Below are 23304 nucleotides of genomic sequence, written 5' to 3' on the forward strand. Positions count from 1 at the left end.
ATCATATTTTACAGCTTATAGCATATAAACCCAGTGAGCACGCATGGAGACCCAGCGAGCATACACACACTTGTTAACACTCTCACCTCTCTCCTCCAACCAACTGCATATTTATTACTGATCTCCCAAGGTTTTCTAAAAGGATTTTCCACCAATGGTGCTGGAGCTTTGCAAGGGACAAGCTGAAGCCAGATGGGACTTGTGCCCCTACCTCCTGGGTGTTTGAAGCCTGCTGTACCACCGGTGGCAACCAGGGTCTCTGCTTGCACTGCCCTGGGGAGCTGCCCCCATGGAGGGGGGACGCGGGGGCAGCGAACACAGCAGCAGGGCCCTGCGATGGGCTGCCGAGCCCTGTGTAGCTCGGCATGGAAGGAGCAATCACTGAGAAATTCAGTGTTGCAGTTACTCCTCGCAGCTCCGTCACGGCTGAGACGAGCAGTATAATGACGACAGCAGAGCTGGGAGCTGCTGTGGCAGCAGGGTACAGCCATACGTTTGGGGCTTCATCCTGAATTTAGTGTTGGAACTGGAAACTGGGGAGTCTCTGCTCCTCTCCCCCATGCTCAACCACAAGCCTGTGTCCCACAGGTGGCCCAGGTGGCTTTGCAATGGTCATGCTTCCACATGAATGCTCCCAGGCCTCCATCAGCAAGCCTCAGAGCTCCCAAAAGCCCTGGTTTTGCGTAGTGCCCAAGCCTGCTCACTGTGCAACAGCATTACACCACAAGCAGGGCAGGGATGCTGCTGGCCAAAGCAGGACAGTTACCCCAGCAGCTTCCCGAGCCACGAGCAGGGCCAGGTGCTGCACCACACCGGCACATCTGGCCAAGCACCCATCCTCATGACACACCTCTCTCAGCTGTGCTGGCATATTAAACTTCGTTGAACAAATCAGTCTTGCTGGGAGAACGGGGTGCAGAGCGGTAATTCATCTGTCTCTCCTCCCCACCGAAGGCGTCTCGGAAGATTGCTGTGTTTTCTACCCCAACTTATTATCCTTTCACTCTTGGGAGGCAACTTTCCAATGGGCAGAACGTGTTTTCCCTTGTCACTCTCCAGCATCGCTTCTCGCTTCACCCGTGTTTTGCTAAGATAGAGGGTTTATTGTAAACTTATTAATTACTTCATTTCTCCTGCGAGGAGCCAGGAGAAAAATTTTCAGAGGCAGCCAGGATCTGCTATTGTGTTGGCGGAGGAGCCGAATGCAGCTGACGTCATGATTCATTTTCCCCATGACTGAGGAAGGCGACTCTCAGTGCCACGTCGCGCATATGAATCAGGCAGCGTTCCCCTGGCACAGCATGCCAGGCAATTCATCTTCCACCAGGACTTCTTCAAGCAGAAAAGAAAACACCAAACTTCTGCTATTGCACTTCCCTGCAAAACCCTGTGGGGAGGAGGGTTGGGGATATGCGGGCTGCAGCCTCCCCACAACACGTGCTTGTCCCTCCACCTCTGATCAGTGGGGTCTGTAGCAGCTATTTTCCGTGCCTGTAGACACATCAACAGGTCCCGGAGTGACTCCAGCATGCATGGCCAACCCCGTAGCCACTGTGAGCATCTAAGCTAACTTTCTAGCCTGCTTACTGCTACCTTGTCTCCAGGCTTAGGAAGTATGTTCCTGCTGGTATCAATTGGAAATCAATGTACACAGTAGTTCATAACAAACTAATCTGGTTTACAGCATGAATGAGACTTGCCTGGTAAAACTGAGATAACGATGTCCTCCCTTCTCAAAGCAGTACTAGCATCACACAATGGTGTGTGATGGACAATTCCTTATCATGCTTTACATGTAGGAGAGCACAGGGGGAGCACAGTATATATCCCAAATAAAGGAATCATACATCCAGTTTGGGAAGCGACACTTTATTCTTATGATAGAAGAGCTATACCCGTTGTAACACAAAATGTCAGACTTCAGGGGGTGCTCCATCCTCCACAGCTACAGCCAGCAGTAGTGAACACACCTCAAAGAGCTCCTTCCCACCTTCTCCAGTCCTGAGAAGAGCCCAAGAGTCCAAGAGTCTCAGTGAGGAACAAAAAGCATGTCAGTGATATCTGAGCACAGCACACAACATAGAGGTGTCAACGCAGGTATAGGGTCTTCAAATGGCCCTTTATGCTTGCGCTTGTCTGCTGAGTGACGGCAGACTCAGGTAACTGAATATCTTGAAAGTAATTTCAACCCTGTTGAGTGATGAGCTGTTTGCAAGAGCAGAAGGTATCCACAAAGAACCTGCTACTCATGACTGATCCTTCCCCAGGTCCCTATCCTCCAGGACCAAGCCCTTGGCTCCCATTAGGAGAGGACAACCATGGGGGCAGGAAGCAGCAGCCTCCCGCAAGACTTGTCTCTCTGCCAGGGCCCAGATTTGGGGGATCCTTTTGGGAAAAGCTGTGAATGGTGATGCTGTGGCTCCTCAAAAAAGCAGTTCCCACCATCTTCCCAGAGATGCTGAGACAGACTGGGGAGTGATGAACACATTTCCCAGTTAAAAGATGGGGCTTGGGTCTTGGCATAGGAGAGCCCTGGGATGGAGCTAGACCTGCCCTCCCATGGGAGGGAAATGATGCTTTTCAAAGGAATTTGTGGGGTTTGGGAATCAGCATGAAAGAGGGGGGGGAAGACGGAGTTCGCTGCAAAACAGAAGTAACCCAATGCCACAAATGAAGGGTGGGTGGGGAGAATTTGTTCTCGCTACCTCAAGAGTCCTGCCCAGGGGTGCTCTACACCTGGCTGGTGGCTGGCAGTGGGATGCTAAGCAATGGTCTGGCGGCTGAAGAGGTCGAGGGTGAGGGCACTGAGGAAGGCCGGGATGCTGTCCTGGCGAAGCAGGTGGAGTTCGATGAGCTCCCGGATGGTTCGTGAGAACTCGGTTTCCAGAAGCTGCATTTTTCCACCGGAGGAGCTGGAGGCCTGAGGGGAAAGAAGAACAAGCCCATTAATACAGCAGGGTTTTAATTCACCTCCTGTGATGCAGTGGAGAGCTAGCGGTGTCGCCCTGAAGCCTCCTTCGGCATGGATCTGCCTGTAATCAAGGACACGTTATCTGCTGCAGCGCAAGTGTTTGGCACACAGCGTAATTGGGCTGTTATTGAGTTGAGCATTTCCAACGTCCCCACGCAGGACCCCTGTGTGAGCCTCCCCCAGTGACAAATGGTGTGGCGGTGAGATGAGCAGTTCCACCATCCTGGAAAGGGGCTGCAGAGGGGCCAGGCTGTGCTGCCGGTGCAGAACCAGGGTGCCCACATTGAGGTCACCGTTGCCACCACCGCCCAGCTCTCGGGTGGCAGGAGCTATGCAGAAGGGCTTTCTCTCCATGAAAACATTTATCCTTGAAGTCGTTCTGCTTCTGTAGGAGGAAGCAGACCTGTTTCTAATTAACATGACTCCTTCCCAACGAGCTGATGATCCGCCCCACATCCCTGAAGTGTTTCTGGATGTTTAAATCAGGCCGGCAGCACATAGCCGAGAGCTCCAGAGGAATTATTCCAGAGATGCTCTCATGAAAATAAGGAAACTCAACATGTGGGAAGACATTACAAATCTCCTGTAACATATAAAACAAGCGAAAAAAAGCTAAATGCAAGAGAAATATGGAATTCTTGAAGCCTCTCCTGCCCCCGGAGGCACGAAAGCTGCTTGTTTATTAATAAACAGCAAAAACATCACAGCGCAAATGCTAATTTTTTCCCCTGCCATTTTCCTCTTCAAAATGCTCCTGTTCCTAATTGCTCTGCAGCTCTGCTTCCCCTTCGAGCTGAGGCGGGGCAGTGCAGGTGGTGCTGGGCAAAGCCGGCATCTCCCCGGGGCGGGCAGGAGCGGGGCAGCCCCCCACTCCAATGTACAGCCGCCAAAAACCAGAGTGGAGGATTGCCACGTGAAGGGAAAACATGGCTTTACCTGCCAGGAGAGAAGGGAAGCGGTAACTGCTGAGAGCCCTGGGGAACCTGCTTGTTTCCCATTTCATATTCTCAGGAGCCTGGATACATTTGATTATGAACTTTTCATGTATGTGTCACTTTGGATTGCAAAGAGCGCAGGGTTCCGAGGATGTCCCCATCACCCCTGAGCCAGGCAGGGAATCTAAGCAAGGTTTCTGCATGGAAAAGTAAATTAGCTTTTGTTTAAATCTCCACTTTGGCTTGGTTGTTTTTCAGCAACTCCAAAGGATGTTCAGTGCTTTAATCTGCTGCTTACTGGAGCTACCCTACCTGCTTTCTGCACATTTGATGTACCACTGGGTCAGATTAAAGAGGCTAAGTAGGAAGAGGGCAGAGATGGCAGATGAAGAAGCCAGTTGGAGGCACAGGGAGGGACGTACATCCACAGCAATGCAAGGCTGCAGCATAGCTAGCAGCTAGTCCACGGGCTGGATGCTGTGAAAGCAGCACACGTTGTGTTTTGCAAAGGCCCCCCTGGATTTGGCTGATGGGAAGCGCCGGTTTTGGAGGAAGGTCCGAGTATTATGAACGCATCACTTGTGTCTCCAAAGTCAGTGCTGAATTGGATTCATCTAAAATGGGAATTCAAGCTCTGTATGAATTACACACTGCCTCCTTCGCAGATTTAAAACACTCTTTGGGCACAGAATTAATTTTCTAAGAATTTACAAGTAAATCCATTAATTGGTTTACTAGTTTAATTAATTAAAGCAAGTTCCTTAAGAAATTTAGCACCCAGTGCCAGACCATTTGCTTGTGTTTTATGATCTCAGAAACAGAGTACCATAAACATTTTAAATTTCCCTTCTACTTTGAGCTCACTGGTGTCGTGGGTGAAGGCTACATTTGAATAATTTCTTTTTTATGAGATTAATGGTAATTTCTCTCTACTATTCTTCATAACCAAAGTTTCCTCCTTCACCAGAGGCAGAAGAATAACATTCAGAGAAAGTTATGTGAACAAATACGTGCTTCTGAGAAGACTGTTATTTCCCACAGCGTTCAATGGGACCATGGTTTCTTTCAGTTGTCGGATGGTCAAGAGAGGGACTGTCCTCCCTGCTGTGGTCTCCCTCTCCCCAGGAATTCCAAAAAGTCCAAAAAACTTAAAAAGCTTCCAAAACCTGGACATCTCATCCAGGTTTTTTATGATGTCTTCTGCAACAGGAACCAGGCAAGGTGGGAGCCACTTGGAAAAAAGGCAATTCTTCCTCTGCCGGGAGAGGTTTACATGCTAACTTTGAGGATGGATGCACTTGCAGTTTAGTTCATTCAATATCACACTGCTTTTAAAAAAATGTAGAAACTTGTTTGTTTTTGTTTTCTTTTCTGGGAGTGTTTTCAAATTGCTATCATTGTTACCTTTCTTATTATTTGTTTTTATTGCTTTTTTTTCTTCGCCCATCTGTTCATAATGTAGTACAGACTGGGATATATAGATAGATTTGTTGCTTTGAGTTCAACAGCAGGAGTACCTTTGCAGCGTGTGCTTTACAAATAAAGTGATTATATGAAATAATAGCAATATGTTCCCATTAATTCACAGGATTTCTTTTCAAATGCCAGTCTGCACCCTGCCTGGTGCATCCAGCGAGCTGCAGGCAGAGAGGGAAGTGCTGGGGTGGGTGGCGTGGGAGTGGGAGCGAGCAGGGGATCACGACAAGGCAGGGGGATGCACAGGGGTGTGCGGGAGCGAGGAGGGGGAGGACACTGGAGGGGATGCTCTGCTGAATGAATGCTGCAGGGTCTGGTTGTTTCATGCTGTTTTGGATCAATGCAGAGCATCCCTATGACTCCAGCTCTAAAAAACAGATTTATGAAAGATACAAAGATGAAATTTTTCTTACAGCAGTTCAAAGCTGTAAGGGCGCTTGAGTCCTCCTCTTCACAGTCATAGCTAGGATGCCCTCCACTTATTTTTAATCAATTTTTAAAATTAATAAAAAGTTTCAACCCTCAAAGAAAAACTTCTGGACCCAATCCCTGCTAACAAGGACTTGCAGGTGACAGCACATACCAACTATTCACATGACACACTCCATGTAATGCAATCGCCATTCACCCCAGTGATGCATCCCTGGGAATTCAAAGTTTAGATAAAGCCAAAAGCCTCCCAAGCCCATCTAGGTAGAAAATGCCCAGCTGAGGAACCTAAACAAGTGTCACTGATCCATGGGAACAGTCCATGAGTGGGAACGGGGCAAGAGAGACCAGAGCATATTCAAACCCAGCCCTAACTGCTCTGTGCTCAACGCTATTGACACGTCTTACTCAGAGCTACCTCACTATAGTGTGTTGTTGCTTTTGAAAACAAGTGTGGAAGAAAAAGTATCAAGATTTAGAGTCAAACCAAATAGATGGGGTCGAAGGAAAAGCTGAGCCTGTGAGTACCCCCATCTGCCTCGTAGTCAATGCATAGAGGAGTCAATGCAACAGGAGACTTTGGGGACCACCATCACACTTCACTTCCCCACTGCGCTGAGCCAGCCAAGTGCAGTGCTTCGCTAGAGATGCAAATATTCCCCCCGCGCCCCCAGTTTCCCCAAGCACAGAGCAGCCCAGGATGCTGAAGCTAAGCACTATGAGAATACCATCTCACAGGTACTCTTTACATAGACCTATATTGGTTTCTTCTAATTCATGGAAAAAATCTGCCTGGCTCACTAAACTACTGAGATTCAGGTCTATGTTATGTTTTATTCAGATCTCAAATACTTGCAAAAGGAAAGATTCCAGCTTTCGCTAAGCTCCGTTGCCAGTTCAGTCTGATTTAAGGCCTATTGGGACCTTTTCTAGAAAAGCCAACGGAAATCAATCTTTGCCCCATGTTACCACATGCTCGGTTCTGCCGGGGGTGGGAGGATGCAACTCCTGCCATAGATTTGAAGGGTGACATCCCGTTTTTCTCCTCGCAGGCTGTGCTACCCAACAGAGCAATCAGATCAGTGGGCAGATTTCACTATATTGTAAAACACGAAGAAGACAGGTCTATTTACCACATGGTGACGTAAACTCGCAGTAGCTGCTCCTGGATCTGCTCAGAGAAACGAGCCCTTAGTACAATTGTTTTTCCACGAGAATCAAGATCAGCTGCTGCCTGCCAGAAGGAAACATCATAAATCTTCCTCTTAACCCTGGAAATTGGTAAATTATTCAAGGCTTTATAGTTTAGATATACATATAAAAGTCTCAAATAACCACCAGAAAAGCAAGTTCTTCTCTCCAACAGGGACCGTCTCAGCAAGGAGCAGACAACGCAGAAGATGTGGAGGAGCAATAGGCATTCCCAAATGTCCCTGCTGGGGGATGGACCAGCAGCTGGCTGGACTGGGCTGGTAATGCTGCAATGTATGGACCATAAAGGAGACTCTATCAACTGCTGTCACTTCAACGTAACATATACAGGGCTTCTGACTGCACTGATTTTGCTGAGATGGCTCTTTGCCCCGATGCTGCTGTTGCACAGGAATGCTCCCTGAAAGCCAAGTCCTAGCATTTACTTCTCCACTTGTTCAACCAGCTGAGGTAGCTACATCGAAAGTGTGACGGTGTCCCCTTTGGTTATTTACAAGCTAACATATGGTTCAGAAGTGCACTCTCAACTAGATACACTAATTTTTTAGTTTCTTGTATGCCCTTTTCTCTCTGACATATTTTGGTAGCTAAAAATAATGGATTCCCTAGCTCTGGCTCCAAAAGTGCCACCACCTATAAACTGGCATGCAGCGTGACTTTAATCATGCAAAGGATGTTTCTTGAAAAATACTGGTTGAGCATACGACCCAATGTCCTGTAGGCTTTCAGACTCTGCAATAAGATTGAAAAGAGGGTGGCTGCATGCCCCAAGGAGAAGGCTGACATGGGGATGTCGTTATCATGAGAAAAAATGGAGTAGAAATGCAGAAAAAGGGGAGAAGAGAGCTTCAGCATTCGATACAACCTGATAATCTCATCTAGGCTCCCTTTTCCATGAAAGGTTGGACCAGATCTTTCGAAGTCCCCTCCAGCCTGGGCTGTCCTATGATTCTATGATTTCAGCTTAAAGTGGGGATATTCTACCTCTGATTTCCACACCAAGAAAGCACAGCTGCCTTCAGGGGTGTGATCCACGCAGGACATGTGCTCCTGCATCTTCAAACACACACCCCCAAGTGACAGAGGTTGAGTTTCCACATGGTTTTTGGCGAGCTGACAACAGTGAGGGTGGAGCTTTGTGCCAGGTGCAGCAGGCAAGAGAGCTGTGGCTCAGCTTGGGAACCCCAGTTCAAACACCTCCTCAGTGTGAGGAAGGGTGAAATCTAGGACTTTGTCAGGGCTGCCAGAGTGGCTTTCCACCCCTTGGCACAGTCACAAGCCTTTGCTTTGCAGATGCTGCTCGGCCATGCTCTACAGTAGATGTTACTTTTCAAGGCTAAGATGTATTAGGGGTCAAAACGAGCAAGTGAATCATTGCCCAGTGCCATTTACCCAGCGAATGTATCATGGAGGCTCCATCTCATCCGCTATGCTCCTTCCATAAATCACTGTCCGTGCTGTGTCCCCACGCACAACTGCTCTGAATGCACATGGCGAACAGCCCCGTGCGTGCTGAGGGAAGGGGCAGCACAGCTTCACATCTGAGACTCCACACAGAGCTTCTCCCTGCTCCGTACAGGTCCACAGGCTCCTCTGGCATTACAGGCTGTGCTGTGGCCATGCTCTCCTCTCCCTGCCCCAGTTCTTACTGCCATTTCCCTTGTCCTTGTGTTCCTCACCCCATCCTGAAGCCTACTCTGACATGGGTTATGCACATCTCCTCACCAGATCAATCCCTTTGGCAATTTGCCTTCATCATTCGAATCCCTCAGACCTCCTCTTCATGCAGGACAGTCACTCCCTCTTCCCCAACACCTTCCCCCCTCAGCAGAAGTCCTCAGGGTCAGCCATGCTGTCCAATCACCTCCCAAAACCTCCGCAGTGCTACCACTGAGTGCACCACAGAGCCTCTGCCACCAAGTGCCTTGGCCCTGACAGCCCCTCGCCTCCCTCTTACACCTTCCCTGCAGCACCCACCACCTACCTCAGCACCCATTAATACACATAAACCCTGTCACAGCCCAACAAACCTATTTGAAAGTATCTTTTAAGCAGCTGCCGGCTCTGACTTTTAAACGAGAAAATCCTTTTGTTTCTGCCTCTTGCTTCGGATGCTGAGATTTTTCTAAATGTCAAAGGCTGCCTTGTCCACATGCAGATGTTGAGGGGGGGTGCACAGATGCCGAGTGGGCTGGCACCCTCTCCCTGGGTCTGCGGAGCTGATAGATCACCACTATGGGGTCACTCTGGACAGGTGCGCACGCGCACACACACACACACACACACACACACGGCAGCCCACCAAGCACGGAGCCAGCCAAAAAACTGGACTGCCCAGCAAATATCCAGGGAAAGCATGTGTGTGTGTGTGTGTGTGTGTTTGCACATGTGGAAACTGCCTGCTGAAGTTATAACAACCCAAACACGAGGTTTTGAGATCTAATTGCTCCAACTTGGCTCTCTCGGGTGATGATATCATTATCAAAATCCCCCAATTGAGTTACGCCTCACCAATCAATCTCTCCTAAGCATCACGCACTGCTCAAATACCAGGTCCCCAGGTAGCCACTAAATCACTTTAATTAGAGGCTGTTCATTTAAAATTAGAGAAATATTAAAAAAACAAAAAAACAAATTGTACCACAAGATGTGCTTACGGCTGGAAGTTATGAGGTTACTTAGCAAACTGTTTACTGGTTTCCTTCTTGGTTTTTTGTGGTACTGTGCAGGTTTCATCCGGCCTGACAGGATGCCTGCCCAAGGTAGCTCTTGCAGGATGTGCAGCTCTTCATCAATCAAGTCACCTACCTTTCGCAAATGACCATTCCTTCTCTGCAGCGAAGTTCTTCCCCTTTTAATATCCTCTTTGTAACCCAAAAGAGGAAGAGTACTTCTTTATAATAATTGCTTCTTGCCAAGACCTCTGACCTCAGTGTCACCAGCTTGCTATATAAAGTGAATTTATGAGGCAGAGAGGGATGGACGCCTGTAAAGGGCCTTCCAGGAAATGTAATGAAAAAGCTGCTTTTAGCTGCTGAGCAAAGAAAAGCAAGCGCCTGGCAATGCCAAGAAGAAAATTGAAAGCTGGGGTGGGATAAGTGAGAAGCAGCCCTGTGTGCACTGAGATTTATAGCAAACATTTCCTTTCTCTTTCTTATTATTCAACATTGAGATGAACCACAGCCCCACAATGTCTTCTGCGCAAGAGGTCAGCTCGTATACTTCCATCTTAATCAGAAACATGACCCAGGCACTATGCACAGGAGCGACAGAATTGATGGAGTCCTGGATGCTGCACCAGCTCAGCAGCAAAGAAACACAGAGCTGGGTGTATTGCATAGCAGTGAGCTTCTCCCTACAGCTACATGTTTTGATCTATGTGAGCTCTCCTGCACCCAATGTAAAAGATGAAAAATGTGAAAAAGAGCAGGGACACGTGCTGAAGCACCTGCACTCCTCTCAATGGGGAAAACAGGCTGGTGTTAATCCTGGGGGACGGTGCTCTGTGTGGTGGAGGGCAAGTCAGCATCTTCTCTCAAAAGGTTTCTCCTACAGGTTAATGCCCTTTAGACTGTCAAATGTGATGCCATAAAAATAAGATCAAAGGCTTTAAAATAAGGGAAGCATATTTTTTGATTCATACTATTACTATTTTATATCTGAATATTCCTATAGAGCTTTTCATCCTGGAAGACAGGTCTTTGAACTGCTGTGATTTCACCTATCACTGAGGAGCAACCCCTGGGGTAAAATGTGACAGCTATTATCAGGGTGCATTAATGTTACTCAACAGTTCAGGACAGACAGAGACAAATATATCCAATTTAAATCATAGGTTTGAAGAACTACTGCTCAGTGTGGATTAATACCCGTGCATTTTCCAAAAGTGCTTTGAGAGTTTTAAAGGACAAGTATTGAAACTAAAATTCCCTATCTCATCTGTAGGATGCATTCAGCCTCCCACCATTATGCTGTAAGTTGAACATCAGTATTGTCAAAGAGGGAAGAAGGTAACATAAATGATTCACCACTAGCATCTACTTTTGCATCCACAGATTCTGATGGGGATCTCCAAACCAACTATCAGGGAGATTCACCCTGCGGAGATTTGTTGAGGTGATACCTAGAAACGGTTCAGTTGAATACAAGACTGGTGAGACTAAATCACAGCAGACTATTCACATCACAGAGAAAGGAAAATTGCATGGGATGTTCACTCTAAACTAATACCAGAAGCCAGCTGTAAGTCAGAGCTTGAGATCCTAAATTATAACTTTTTAACAGGCCTCAGGACTGCTAAATGTTGTTTACTGCCAAATATGTTTATAAACATCAACCATGAAGGAGTGTAGACGAGAGCACGGCAGAGGGCTCACAGAATTTTTCCAACCCCATCATATAAAAATCCAAACTATGAAATTAATCCTTTAAAGCCAATACCTCGTTAAAAGGCTCAGCATCTTTACAAATCAGTCTTTCCTTGACATATGGGGAAGCCGTGTTGATCCCCCAGCCACAGGTATCTCTGACCTACAATGAAGCCCTTCAGAAAAAGCAGCCAAACACACATTATCCCAACTGCTGTCACAACCACGTGCTGCAGAGCTGGACCGCTCCAGCACCCAGGCTGCAGCTTTCCAACCATCTGCGAGGTGACCGTATTGGACTGGTCAAGCTGCAGAGTGAGTAGCTAACAAGCATTAACAACATCTAGCCCATGTGTTCTGTCTAGTAAAATGCCAACCCATCTGTCTGTAACATTAGCAACTCCATAGAAGCCATATGCGGGAGAGACATAAATTAGGGAGAGAAAAATCTCCCGTTACTTTCTCTGAAGTGACTCTGCAGTTGTAGCCTGCAATGCTAGGGACTGGGTGTTATTTAAGTTCTATTTTCCCAGCCAAATCACAGCCTCACGTAGCTCTCCAGCCCTGCCATCCAGAGGCAGCTTCTGGTCTGTGCCTGGACCCAATGAACGTGGTGGCTTGGCACAAAGGCAAAATTAGGTGCAACTCAAACCAGGCCCCAAACCTCTCTCCCAGGAGAGCCAGAAGCGGACAGACAACTAGAGGGAGATACCAGGGACTGGCAAATGCACCCAGCACGTAAGAATCCTTCATTTAGACGGGGAACCCATCTCATTAACCAGCCAAGTTGCTTATCACATTCCTCTCCATCTCCCTTGCTGGGAGGAGAGCTGGAAGCAATGGAGGAGCAGACAACCAAGAACATGGACTTTCTGGAACATGACAAGGAAGCACCTATGGGAGAAATGCAAAAAAATTATCTGTGTGGGCTTTAATTAAGATGGCCTGGTTCCCAAAGCAGGGGGATATTCCACTTGTGAACTGCATCCGTGAACAAAGGTCTATAAGAGAACATGAGCAGTTAAGTTTGCAAAACCCTGCATCAACGAGAGACGGCTGGAACCACGGCGAATTTGGATGGCAACTTTTTGCAAGCTGCCGCGTTGCCAGGGAGATAGGCATCCACTCCCCAGAGTGAACCACCGCTCACCAACAGGCAGAACTTGCTGGAGCCTTCACCGCTCACTGAGTCACACCAGGCACGCGCCGTTCCTCTGCTTAGCTGCTTCTGCATCATGCTCCTGCCAGGGGCCTCTGTTTTCCCTTCTCTGGATTAGAGCAAATAAGCAGGAAAACCCAAGACTCACCCCAGCTGAAGTGCCTGCATATGACACAGTGCAAAGAGGTCCTACAGACTTCAGGACTCACCAGCTGCCAAGTGGAAAAGAACCACCTCGTTTGGGAGCTGGGCATCTAGTTTTGCAAGAGATGGAGGCTGAATGCGCGCTGGAACAGCTAAATGAGCAGATTACACACGCCTGCAAGGCATGTCTCACTGGTGCAACTGCTTCTCTGTGATACAACAGACACCAGTGTGTGATTAATACATTTATCCTCCTCATCTTTTCAGTGTCATTCTAGAAGTCTTGTCATGAGCAGGGCGGATGGAAGGTGAAAGAACTGAACAAGAAGATCCTGTGACCAATAATGGCTCAAGAGACCATAAGTGATAAACTTAATGACAAGCAGACAATTAGACCTTAGATATGTGGCTGAAGGATGGGACAGTATATGGAGCATGCCTGTTCCTGGCTCATTGAGTTTGCACGGCTTGTGGGGGAAGAAGTAACAGATGGACCTGATGGCAGATTACAGCTGAAATTCTCACCATGTTTATTCATTACCCTCTTCTAGCTCTTGTTTGTCATAGTCTGGCACCCCGGGCTAAAATGCAGGTTTAAGCCTTACATCAAGGAAATTGGTGACACATATTAGTCACCTCTGTGCAGAGCCAGTGCTCTGCATCACAGTCAGGGCTACGGAGACCAAAGCCACTGCTCAACTAGGAGCAAGAAGAACTGGTCAGTAATTATCTCTTCCTATGGGACTGTGTGACTTGCTTGTAGTTACGATCTGCAAAAGTAGAATTTAAGTGTTGGCTTTGGAAATAACATTAGTTGCTGTTGCAACATCAATAACCAAATTTCATAATCTTAGCGTGAGTTGAGGAAAGCGCTTTTATTGCTCTTGCTTTTTTGCTGGCTCACATTTTCTTCATTTTTCTTCATTTGAAATTGCTGTCATTGGCATGACTGTCAACAGGACCAAAGTGAGCATGAGTTGTCACTACCCAGAAAGTCAAAGAAGGAAACGAAAGTTGATTTTGAAAATGCAAAATGTTTTTCTTCAAGAATGAGTTTTAACCCTTAAAAGCTAACAAACCCCCTGTGGGGAAGCACATTTCTCAGACTGCATCTATAGCCACAAGTCAAGATTTATACTGTGGGTGAAGATGTCATTATTTAAAAAATTTCACCATTTCTTTCTCAACGTCAAGACTTTTGAGTGCATGGAGCTTGTGGTTACCAGTAGCTGTATTTGTGGAGTTACTCAACCAGACTGGTAGTCCATGGGCAGGAAAAACTGAAGACCAAGACAGCAATGAAACCAGTCAACTGGCCTGTGCAGGTTGGGTATATTCTGCTTTCAAGAAATGGGCTTTTAATGGTAAACCCAGTGTGAAACAACGAGTCACAGGACTCCTCTCTCCTCGAGCAGATCTGATCTCACCATAAGAAGGAAGCTCACAGCTGAAGAGACTGTGGTTGCAGCTAAGGAGTGAATAAATAAGACAATTTCAGTATTCAGTGAAAAAGGAAAAGAAACTCCACTGTATCCCTCGAGGGGACATCCAGACCTTTGGGCTATGACGCATTTGCTGAAAGCTTCTGCTGTTGCCGCCTGTGCTGTCATTTGGCACTAACCTCCTCAAGAACATGGCAAGACAGCGCTGCTGGTTCTCATGTCTGGATGAACATGCTCCTCTTCCCGTAGGGAAAAGGAGAGGTTTTCTATTTAGTAAATGCACCATGTTCGAGCAACCTCCGAGGAATCTGCCTCGGGCCCTGGCCCTCCCCATCTGACACACATCTGACTGGTTGTCTCTTCCAGCTGGTGTTCTCCCACTGATGTGCTGCTATCCGCCAGTCAGCTCCTTTCGCTGGAGGTGCAGGGGGGGGAAAAGATGTATGCAGACACCATGTATGCAATTACGAAAACAGGAGACAAGACACCCGGATATCACACAAATTGATGCATTTTTGCTGGCAGGCTTTTTGCATGATCCAGTAACAGCTGTCATGCTCCAGCCTCTCTCATCTGAGCTCCGCTACCACTTCAGTACCCTTCCACATCCTTTAAGAGGGCTTTCTTCCCTTCCCTTGTGCAGCTTGCTCCAGATGCCATAGCAAAGCAGGCAGTAGCACGGGATGCAAAGGGGAGACAGCATGATAGGTTTTCATAGCAGCATTAAAATGTAATGTTCACTTCTTTAGGCAAGATGCCGCTAATTAGCAATGACCTCGAGGCAACCAAGCTGCTCAACCAGCAATCTCTCCCACTCTCAAGCTCTTTAAAATTTGCCCTTTTCCTGTGCCAAGTCTTTCGGCAATCTTCCCTAAAGCCCAATAGCGATCTGCAGACATACACGTATGTCGTCCAGTGCCTTCTGGAGAAAGGTGGTGGTGGGGACTTGGTAGGGAACTTGGACCTCATATCTTCTCCAACCATGTCCTGCGCTCTGCATAACGTTAAGGAAAGGACAGGACAAGCCTACAAGTTCCCTGCCAGATCAGCTCCTGCCGTGAACTCTCCAGCCTGGGAGCCTGTTACTCCCCACATCCTCCTGGTTTTCATCACTCCATGCTTATGTTTGCTTTTGTAAATAGATTTAACCTTTCTAAAATTAACAGCAGAAGAGAACTTCTTTTGGCAGAAGATCAGCTTTAGAAAGATGGAGGAATATAACATTTTCCAAACATTTGAAAACCACAGACTAAAGATATGTGTTAGTCTCTCCAGTGCATGCTGTTTTTGCTCATTATTCTGAATGTTAATACATTAATAGATCCTCTCCTGATTAACGGCTGTACTAGACTCTTTTTCTAGGAACACATATGGTTCTTTTTTGCCACAATATTGGAATAGAGAGCCAAAATATTTAAACAGTGACACTAATAATGGATTTTATCCCCCCCCACCCTGATGTAAATAACTAAGGCTGGAGCCAACCCTTAGCTCTAAATGCTTCTTATCTTTCAAAAAGTTCTTAATCAAATCTGAACATACTGGCTGAGGCCCATTTGAAATAATTGGGCTGTCTGTGGTTACGACACTGCAGCAATAAAGCCACCGTCTAACATTCACTCACCCTGCAGGATGCTCTGTGTCTGGCTGAAAGGAGCACATACTAGTTGGGCATGTACCGAAACGAGACTGTTAAAGCTAGGTGTGTGCCTGTGCAGGCTCGTTCTGCCTGCAAGGGTAGAGGAAGATCCAGGATGCTGCATGCAAGGAACGGGAACAGTTTTCTTCCTCCACACCTGCAAGGTCCAAGTACTGCCCTGAATTAAGATAATTTGGGACTGGGGACTCCAAACACTTCTCTTCGAGCTGTCCGCACCTAGCAGCATTCATCCCACCTGCTGAAGGACATGGGAATTACCCAGCACACAACCCAGAAAGTATGGTGAAAAATTCTGGCAGAGGATATTGGGCTTGTCTTGAGTCATAGGTCAATTGCCAATGCACAATTACCTAAAAGATCTGTTCCTCTCTCATTTTTTTCCCATGCTATGCCATTACTTTTCCTCTCTGCTATAGGTCCTGTACAAATCCTACCTGTCTAATGCCATCAGCTGCTAAGATCAACAGCAGTTTCCACTTTGTGCTGCTTGCCACACAGCTGATCAGCCCTGTTACAGGCTAAGAGTGGCACAACCCTACTGCAAGCGAACTCCTGGAATTTAAAAAACCTTTTTACATTTCAAGGAGCGAGACCTGCAAGGGGAGGGGCTCCAGGTTTGTACTCCAGAAAACATTTATCGCTACAGAACTGAAACATGGTGTAAAAATAAAAGCTCTTGAAACCTGCTTTCACACATTCCCCAGCGCGCCCAGAGGTGTTCCTGCAATGATACACCTAACAATGCTCTTGAGAATTGTTTTCACAAGCTAAAAATACAAACAAAACAGCAAAAGAGTCAAGAAGTATTTCTTCAAATGCCTCGAATCTAGGCTATTTGTGCTCTAAATATGTTGCAGAAACAGTGTTAATATATATTCAGATGTTACAGAAGGCCACAGGAAAACACCTCAGCAAACAATGAGTGCCGTAATACAGAGCACGTTCTGACTAAGGTGGCAGGTTTATTTTAGATCACTGACCTCTGTCCTGCTCAACTGGCCTGTATTTTACAATTCAAGTTACATTTATTTGTGTGTATATAAATGTACATGAGATACTTGCATTCTTTCTTGTGTAAAATACACACAGAAAGCAGAAGATGCAGATGAGAAAACAAGTGGATGAGTTTCCTTGGAGGTTTCATAGACAAAGAAAGATGTTTAAATGACGTAATTTAAAACCAGAAAGAATCTTACAAACAAAGTGCTCCTAAGCATCGCATTTCACTTGCTTGTTTTCGACATCATTTGAAAAAAAGCCTCAGAGGGAACCAAACCACTTTAGCTGGTGCTTCCTCATCCCTGACGTCATCTGGAGAACTTCACCAACCTCCTTCACTACCAGTTACACACCAAACCTTCCAGAACAAGTAAGTCTACAGCAATGAGGAGAATTAAAAACATTAGCTGGTCATTGCTTGTCACACTTCTGAAGCACTAGCATTACACGAGATTGAGAGACAAGAAGAAATGGGCTTCCTGGGTCTGCAAGGCAACACAGAACCATGCAAAGGACTTGGTGTTTGAGTCCCATTTGCCTCCTTTGCTGTAGAAACCAGAGCTTTCTCAAACCATGGGGCCGGAAGGGAACGTGCGAGATGTGGGATTAATAACATTTTGCAATAAATCAGTCATAAACTCTGCTTAACGGTGTAGAAAGGGGATGCTCACAATAAAGCCTGCAGTGATGCAGAGAGGCACCTGCAGCCATCCCACGCCGGCTGCGGGCACAGTACCCAGCGAGGGCTCAGCCTGTGTCGGGAAGGGCACTTCAGTGTGCGGAGGGCTGTTCCAGCCCAACAACCAACCTATTCATCCTAATGACTGCTCCATTCAGGACAAGCTGACACATCGTTTCCACAACAGGACCCTGCAAATGACTTTATTTAACCAGGAAAACAGATTTGTGTTGTTTCTAAAAGCAAATGAATCTAGCTTTGGCTGCAGAGGGCTGAGCTGTGTTTCTCTCAGTGCCAATAAAAGCATTGGGATTGTGGAGGAGACTTAAGAGACTGTGTTTGCCTTCAGTCTCCCATGGATCATATCTCAGCAGAAAAAAGGGCTCACGCAGCACAACACATCGGGCTGCAACTGTAAAGAAGTTCAACACTTTTGAGGCTGTTTATCTCAAGTTCTCGATGAATTATTTTGAATTTAGTTAAGGACTTCCCACAGTTTACCGGTCTGCAGTGAGAGTCGGGCATCTTGGGGAGGGGATGGTGAAGCATAAAATTTCTCAGGCTGATTGGGAAAGGTGCTATTTATTCTCATGTTGTCACTTTTCAGCATATACATGGCCCCACCTGTGGCTGAGCTCTGCCCAAAGATGCAAATACGAGTGTTTCTGTGCTGGAGGTTCCTGCCTGTGTGCTCCAGACAAAAGGTGAATGGGGAAAGACGTCCGCAGAGAAGCGATGCAAGTGCCCAGAGTCACACAGCAGGTAGGCAGCGGAGCCGGGAGCCACGTACAGCTCCTGTAAGTCCTCCAGAAACACCCCGGCTGTGGGATCCCTCCGCATCCACACAGCCGGGAAACCTCTGCCGCTAAGGTGCAAAGGCAAAGGCGGATGTAATGAGATGGATTTATTCTTAAGCCGCTATGCAGGGATGCACAATTCTTTACTTTTTAGTGCCTGGTTATTTAACCTTAATGCTCCACTGATGTTATTTCTAGTATGGAATTTTATATATGTGTCTATGGACGAATTTGCAATATATAAATAGCATAGATCAGAGGTGACCTTTACGTTTGTGCATGTGGAGATTCATACAGCATGAGGGCTAGCTAGGAGGCTGAAGTCATTAAGATATGTTCTTATCTAAAGTTTCTTATGAATTATTTGTAAGCTATTTTCTCACTTGTTTTAATACTCCTACATACTCACCAACCAGTAAAAATAGCTTAACAGTGAATACATGTTTCAGAAGCCTGTTTGCCTATTTTTCTTTTGTGCAGCAGCTGCTGTTGCCATGCTGTCGTTGCTATGTTTTCCTTTCTTTTCCTTAAGAAGGGAGAAAAAAACCTATTCCCTAAACATGCTAGACTCAGTTCATGGAACAAAATACCAGAGGTAGATCCTAGAAGAATATAACATAATCTGGCTGGAAGAGCATAGCTTATGCGTAGAAGAAAGTCCTCTTGACACTAATATACACATGCTTCTCTGAAAGAGTTAATGAAACTACAAATACTATTTAGATAGACTATCAAAAAGGTTCAGGTAAAGATCATTAAAAAAGAGTATTAATGTATCTTAGAAACTGGGCAGTGAAAGGTAAAACTCCATGCTGAACTATAAGTTGATAAGGAGGTGGGGGAAAAAAAAAAGATTTAAAAGAATAGATGTGGCCAAGTCTCATCTGGAAGATAAGAGAATGAAATTGCTCAATAAGCTTGTCAAAAGAGTCCTTAAAGCTTGACAACTACAATTTGGCTCTGTGGGATGGCCCTGAGAAATGCACATGTTCTTTCCAAAGGCCACAGGTCCAAGGTGCAAAATTTGACCCTGGGCTGTGGGTCCCAGGTTGCCACCTTCTGGCTTTGGTCCCTGTATGAAAAGCAGTGGGAGTTTGCTGAACTGGGGTTGGGGCTCAGCAATTAAGCTCTGGAAAGATGTTGCTTTGGGTTGCCCACCCCTGCTTTGCCTCTCAGCTCCAGAGTAACTTGGATGATCCTTCCACCCTTGGTCTCTTCCCAACCTCTGTGGAGGTCTAGGGAGGACAGTGGCAACATGATGACAAGAATTGATAGTTTCAGCCCAACGACTGATAACTTAGGGGACAGAAAAAACTACGAGATAGCAAAATAACTTAGGTGGGTTAGGAGTGTGGAAAACTGTGAGAGACCAGGAGGATCTGTGAAATTTGGGTCACTGGGCAATGCTAAAGCAGAAGAAATTAAATACAGACAAGTGCAGTGTAGTGCATGTTGTTCTGCCAATTTAAAGGATTCTTAACACGCTGATGGGTTCGGAAATGATGTAACCTCTTAGAATAAAAAGCCAAGTGCCACTGTGGCCAGCTTAAAGACAACTTATCAGTGTGCAGTGTCACTCAAAACAGCAAGTGAGATGTCAAAATAAGATGTGTTTAAAAAAGAAAAAGGCTAGAAGTACCACGTCATATTTTAATACAAGTTGAGAGCATGCCCTCTTCTCCTGGGCAGTCAGTCAGCCTTGGTGAATTCAGTACAAAACGAGGGCAAAAGATAAATTAGGTTTTCCTTGTTTGAGGCATGTGCTATGTAACCTGCCTCTTTCCTCTGAAGAAGATCTCCATCACTGACTGCATCCCCGGGTCGCCGGGAAAGATATTAAAGGCTGGAACAATTTACTGCAGAATTAAGAAGGGCAACAGTAAAATAGAGATGGTCAATGTGGTGAATGCTGAATAGGATGCTACGCTAGAAAAGAGACTTCCAGTATATCAGGTACTCTTCAGCTATTACCCTCCTTGACTGAGGTGGGCGAGAGTTACAAAGCACAGCTGGATTCAAGATGCCCCCTTCTCTTTCTGGAGTACGTCTGCATTAGCTGCCACTTTTCTGCATGGAAAACCATGTTTCTCCAGGTCAAAAAACCCCCAAGCCCTCACCTGCGTGGGGCAGAGGTGCTACTCCGGACTATAAACTTAAAGCACAGCACCATCAAGTCCAGTTCTGACATTCACTGTGCGTTACTCCTGCCTTTACCCACATCCCGGCAGCCCCAGACTTTGGTGTCTGCCGAAGACCATCTTACTCATGCCACTGTCCATGAGGACCACCACTTCCAGCCATGCCAAAGTAAACATACAGAGCTGTGTAGTCCCACGATTAAGACCTGGGAGTCAGGAGCTTCCAACTACTCCTCACTTTGGGTCCCAGCATGGACTACACAAGCAGCATCATTTCTCTGCATCTCAATATCCTCAGCCTCCACTAGAACTAATAACAACTCCTCCACCAAGCAGGCATGCTGTGAGAATCAATTGGTATTTGTAAAGGCCTTTGAGAAATGTAAGGCACAGTCTGTATGTGAAAATTATTGATATGATTCATTACCAGGCATTCATACTCTATTTATACAACTCCCAGTCTATTACTAAATATTATGTCCATTTGAATATTGAAATCACTGCTGCTAATAATTTCTGCTAATGTTACACTGGTCTTTCAGAGGTGGCTTTTTTGAGTTGAATGGAAGCATTGTGGAGGCAGTGAAAAAGGGAACAAATGCCAGAAGAGGAATTAAGAAGGGGACAACAGCTCTGTGCAGGCTTCTTAGAAAACAATAAAAAATCCATTTAACAAATAACTTTGTGCTAACACTTATCTGATTCCTCTTCCCATGCTCTTTCTTCTCAACTGAATTTGTGTGAAAATCTGATCTCCGTTAGCAAAGTATTAGCCCTCATCTGCGAGATGAAAATGAGCAAACCCGAGCGTGTTGTGTCCCTCCAAACAGACTACTTGCTCCTCGCACGCTGGCCTGAGTGATGCCTGAGCCCCCTCTCCATGACCAGCCTCCTTTTTGGGCAGCGAGGATGCTCCGTCCCAGCCACCACCCTCTAACCCCTCAATCACCAACTCCAGCAGCCTTCATGCAAGCGCCCTGCCTTTTACTTTGCCGTGCTACTGAAAGCAGCACAATCTGGGACTACTCAAAAAACTCTGTTTCTGAGAAGAGAGAGCATATGTCTATACATTATATATTTATTCACACACTGAGGCATGTTCCCACTCCCGAGACACACACGGTATGTTCCGACTTTCTCACTCCAGCATGTTTTGCAAATCTGCTCTCCACCCCCTCTATTCCCTCGTTTCACTTTATCAGTATCTTGTTTAAGGGAAATGCCGCTTACTGTAAACTGGAAACGTTAACATCAGGTCAACAGACCATTTATTAAGAAGCAGCTGTGGGAGAGGGAGGGATGTGGCACAGCTATATTCCTGGCTCAGCTTCTTTTCCTTCCAGTTGGAATATTTATTTCCTTGCTGTGATCTTTCTACTCACTCTTTGCGCTGACAAAACACTGCCAATATCTGCGGTGCGGGAACTCAAGGACAATCGATATTTCACTTGAATCAAATACAATGATTTTTTTTTTGTTTTCAAAGCTCAACATTTTGCAATTAAACCTCTCAAGACAAGGGGAAAGTTGAGGTGGTGATTCTTTTGTGAAAGGCAGGAGGGAGCAGCACAGAAGTAGAAACCAGAGCAAACCAGCAGTGAAGCCAACAGAAATATGCTGCATCGTTTCTTCTTTTTAATACATTTTTTACGAGAAGTGAGATCTTTGATTACATTTTTGATTAGGAGAGACAGGCATTGCCCTGCCCAATGCACAGTTAGAGGGAAAGGAGCCTTTCATGTTCATAGCTATCAGACATCAAAACAGCCATTCCCAACTCTTAAAAGGATCAGACAAAACTGCAGCTCAAACTGTGCCAGGGACTTTGGTGCAGGCAGGTTCCTGGCGGAAGGCAGTCTCAGAGCCGTAAGAAATCATGTGGATGCTGACACTCCTGTTGAGTGTGGGGAAAAATACGGCAAATTTCTCCCAGGGAAATCCAGGACCATTGTAAGGGCATTTCAGGATGAGAAGACTAAGAACCATGACAGCCAGGCTGCAAGGGGAGCTGCCAAAAAGGAGCTCCTAGTTGTAAGGAAAGAGTAGCTGCTCCGTCAGAGGGACCAGGTAGTACAACTCAGTGGGGCAAGCAACCAGCAGAGTACAAACGATAGCACGATTTTTACTTATATTACAAAGAGTTCACAGCTTCCCCTCTTTCTCCTTCCTAAAGACTGATGGACTTACTGGACCTCCCAAACATGCCGATGCCCAGTCGCAGGACGAGTATGCTGACAACCAGCTCCGCTATGCAATGCAACTGGCCTCTGTCTTTAGAGCTGCAGAGAGTCCCACGTGGCCTCCTTGCTTTAGAAGTCACCTTGATTCACTGATAACCTACGATGGTTGAATCACGCGAACAAGAGATTAGAGTTCTGATCTTGCATGACTCCAGTTGAATACTAACAATGGCAGCACGGTGTCCCAGCTTATCCCTCACCATCACTGCAACAACCCTTCATTTGGCTGTGCGATCTGCAAAATCTCAATGACTGGAATGAGACAGGATAGCAAATCAACTCATCAATTCATTCAAAGTTTAGTTCAGTCTGGATTCAAACATCTTCTCGTGTCACAGCTTGTCAGAATGCATTACAGAAGCAAAAACCCAAACCCTTGACAATTTTTCAAGGTCCATAGCAGGGGCTGCCTAGGTTGGTGGCAAATATGATGACCATCTTAACAGAATTTGGCTCAGCTGTGCAAACAGATGTCCTGAAAGCAGTGGCTGCACCTGAAGCTAACTTGGATGCTAACTCAGACACCTGAACCTTCTCCATGTGTCCCCGGTGCTGAATACTGACTCTCAACCATAACACGGACTTGCTGGTGCAGAAGCAGTCGTATCTCATTGCACACAGACTTGCCACCAGCCTGTCTCTAATGTTTCTTTACA

At 46.3% G+C, this 23304-nt stretch overlaps 1 protein-coding gene across 1 annotated transcript in view; it reads right to left on the minus strand.

The window, feature by feature from the left end:
- Nucleotides 1-1853: 1853 nt before the first annotated feature.
- The window catches only part of MAD1L1 (mitotic arrest deficient 1 like 1), a 385042-nt gene continuing 363591 nt past the window's right edge, over nucleotides 1854-23304 (minus strand). Inside the window, exon 18 of the mRNA XM_087732706.1 lies at nucleotides 1854-2920. Within this exon, the coding sequence (XP_087588832.1) occupies nucleotides 2762-2920 (159 nt within the window). The 3' untranslated portion in view covers nucleotides 1854-2761. The remainder of the gene's footprint in view (nucleotides 2921-23304) is intronic.

This window comes from Nipponia nippon, unplaced genomic scaffold (genome assembly GCF_047370975.1).
Source record: "Nipponia nippon isolate SJK-2023a ecotype South Korea unplaced genomic scaffold, ASM4737097v1 scaffold_5, whole genome shotgun sequence".
Taxonomy (NCBI): domain Eukaryota; kingdom Metazoa; phylum Chordata; class Aves; order Pelecaniformes; family Threskiornithidae; genus Nipponia; species Nipponia nippon.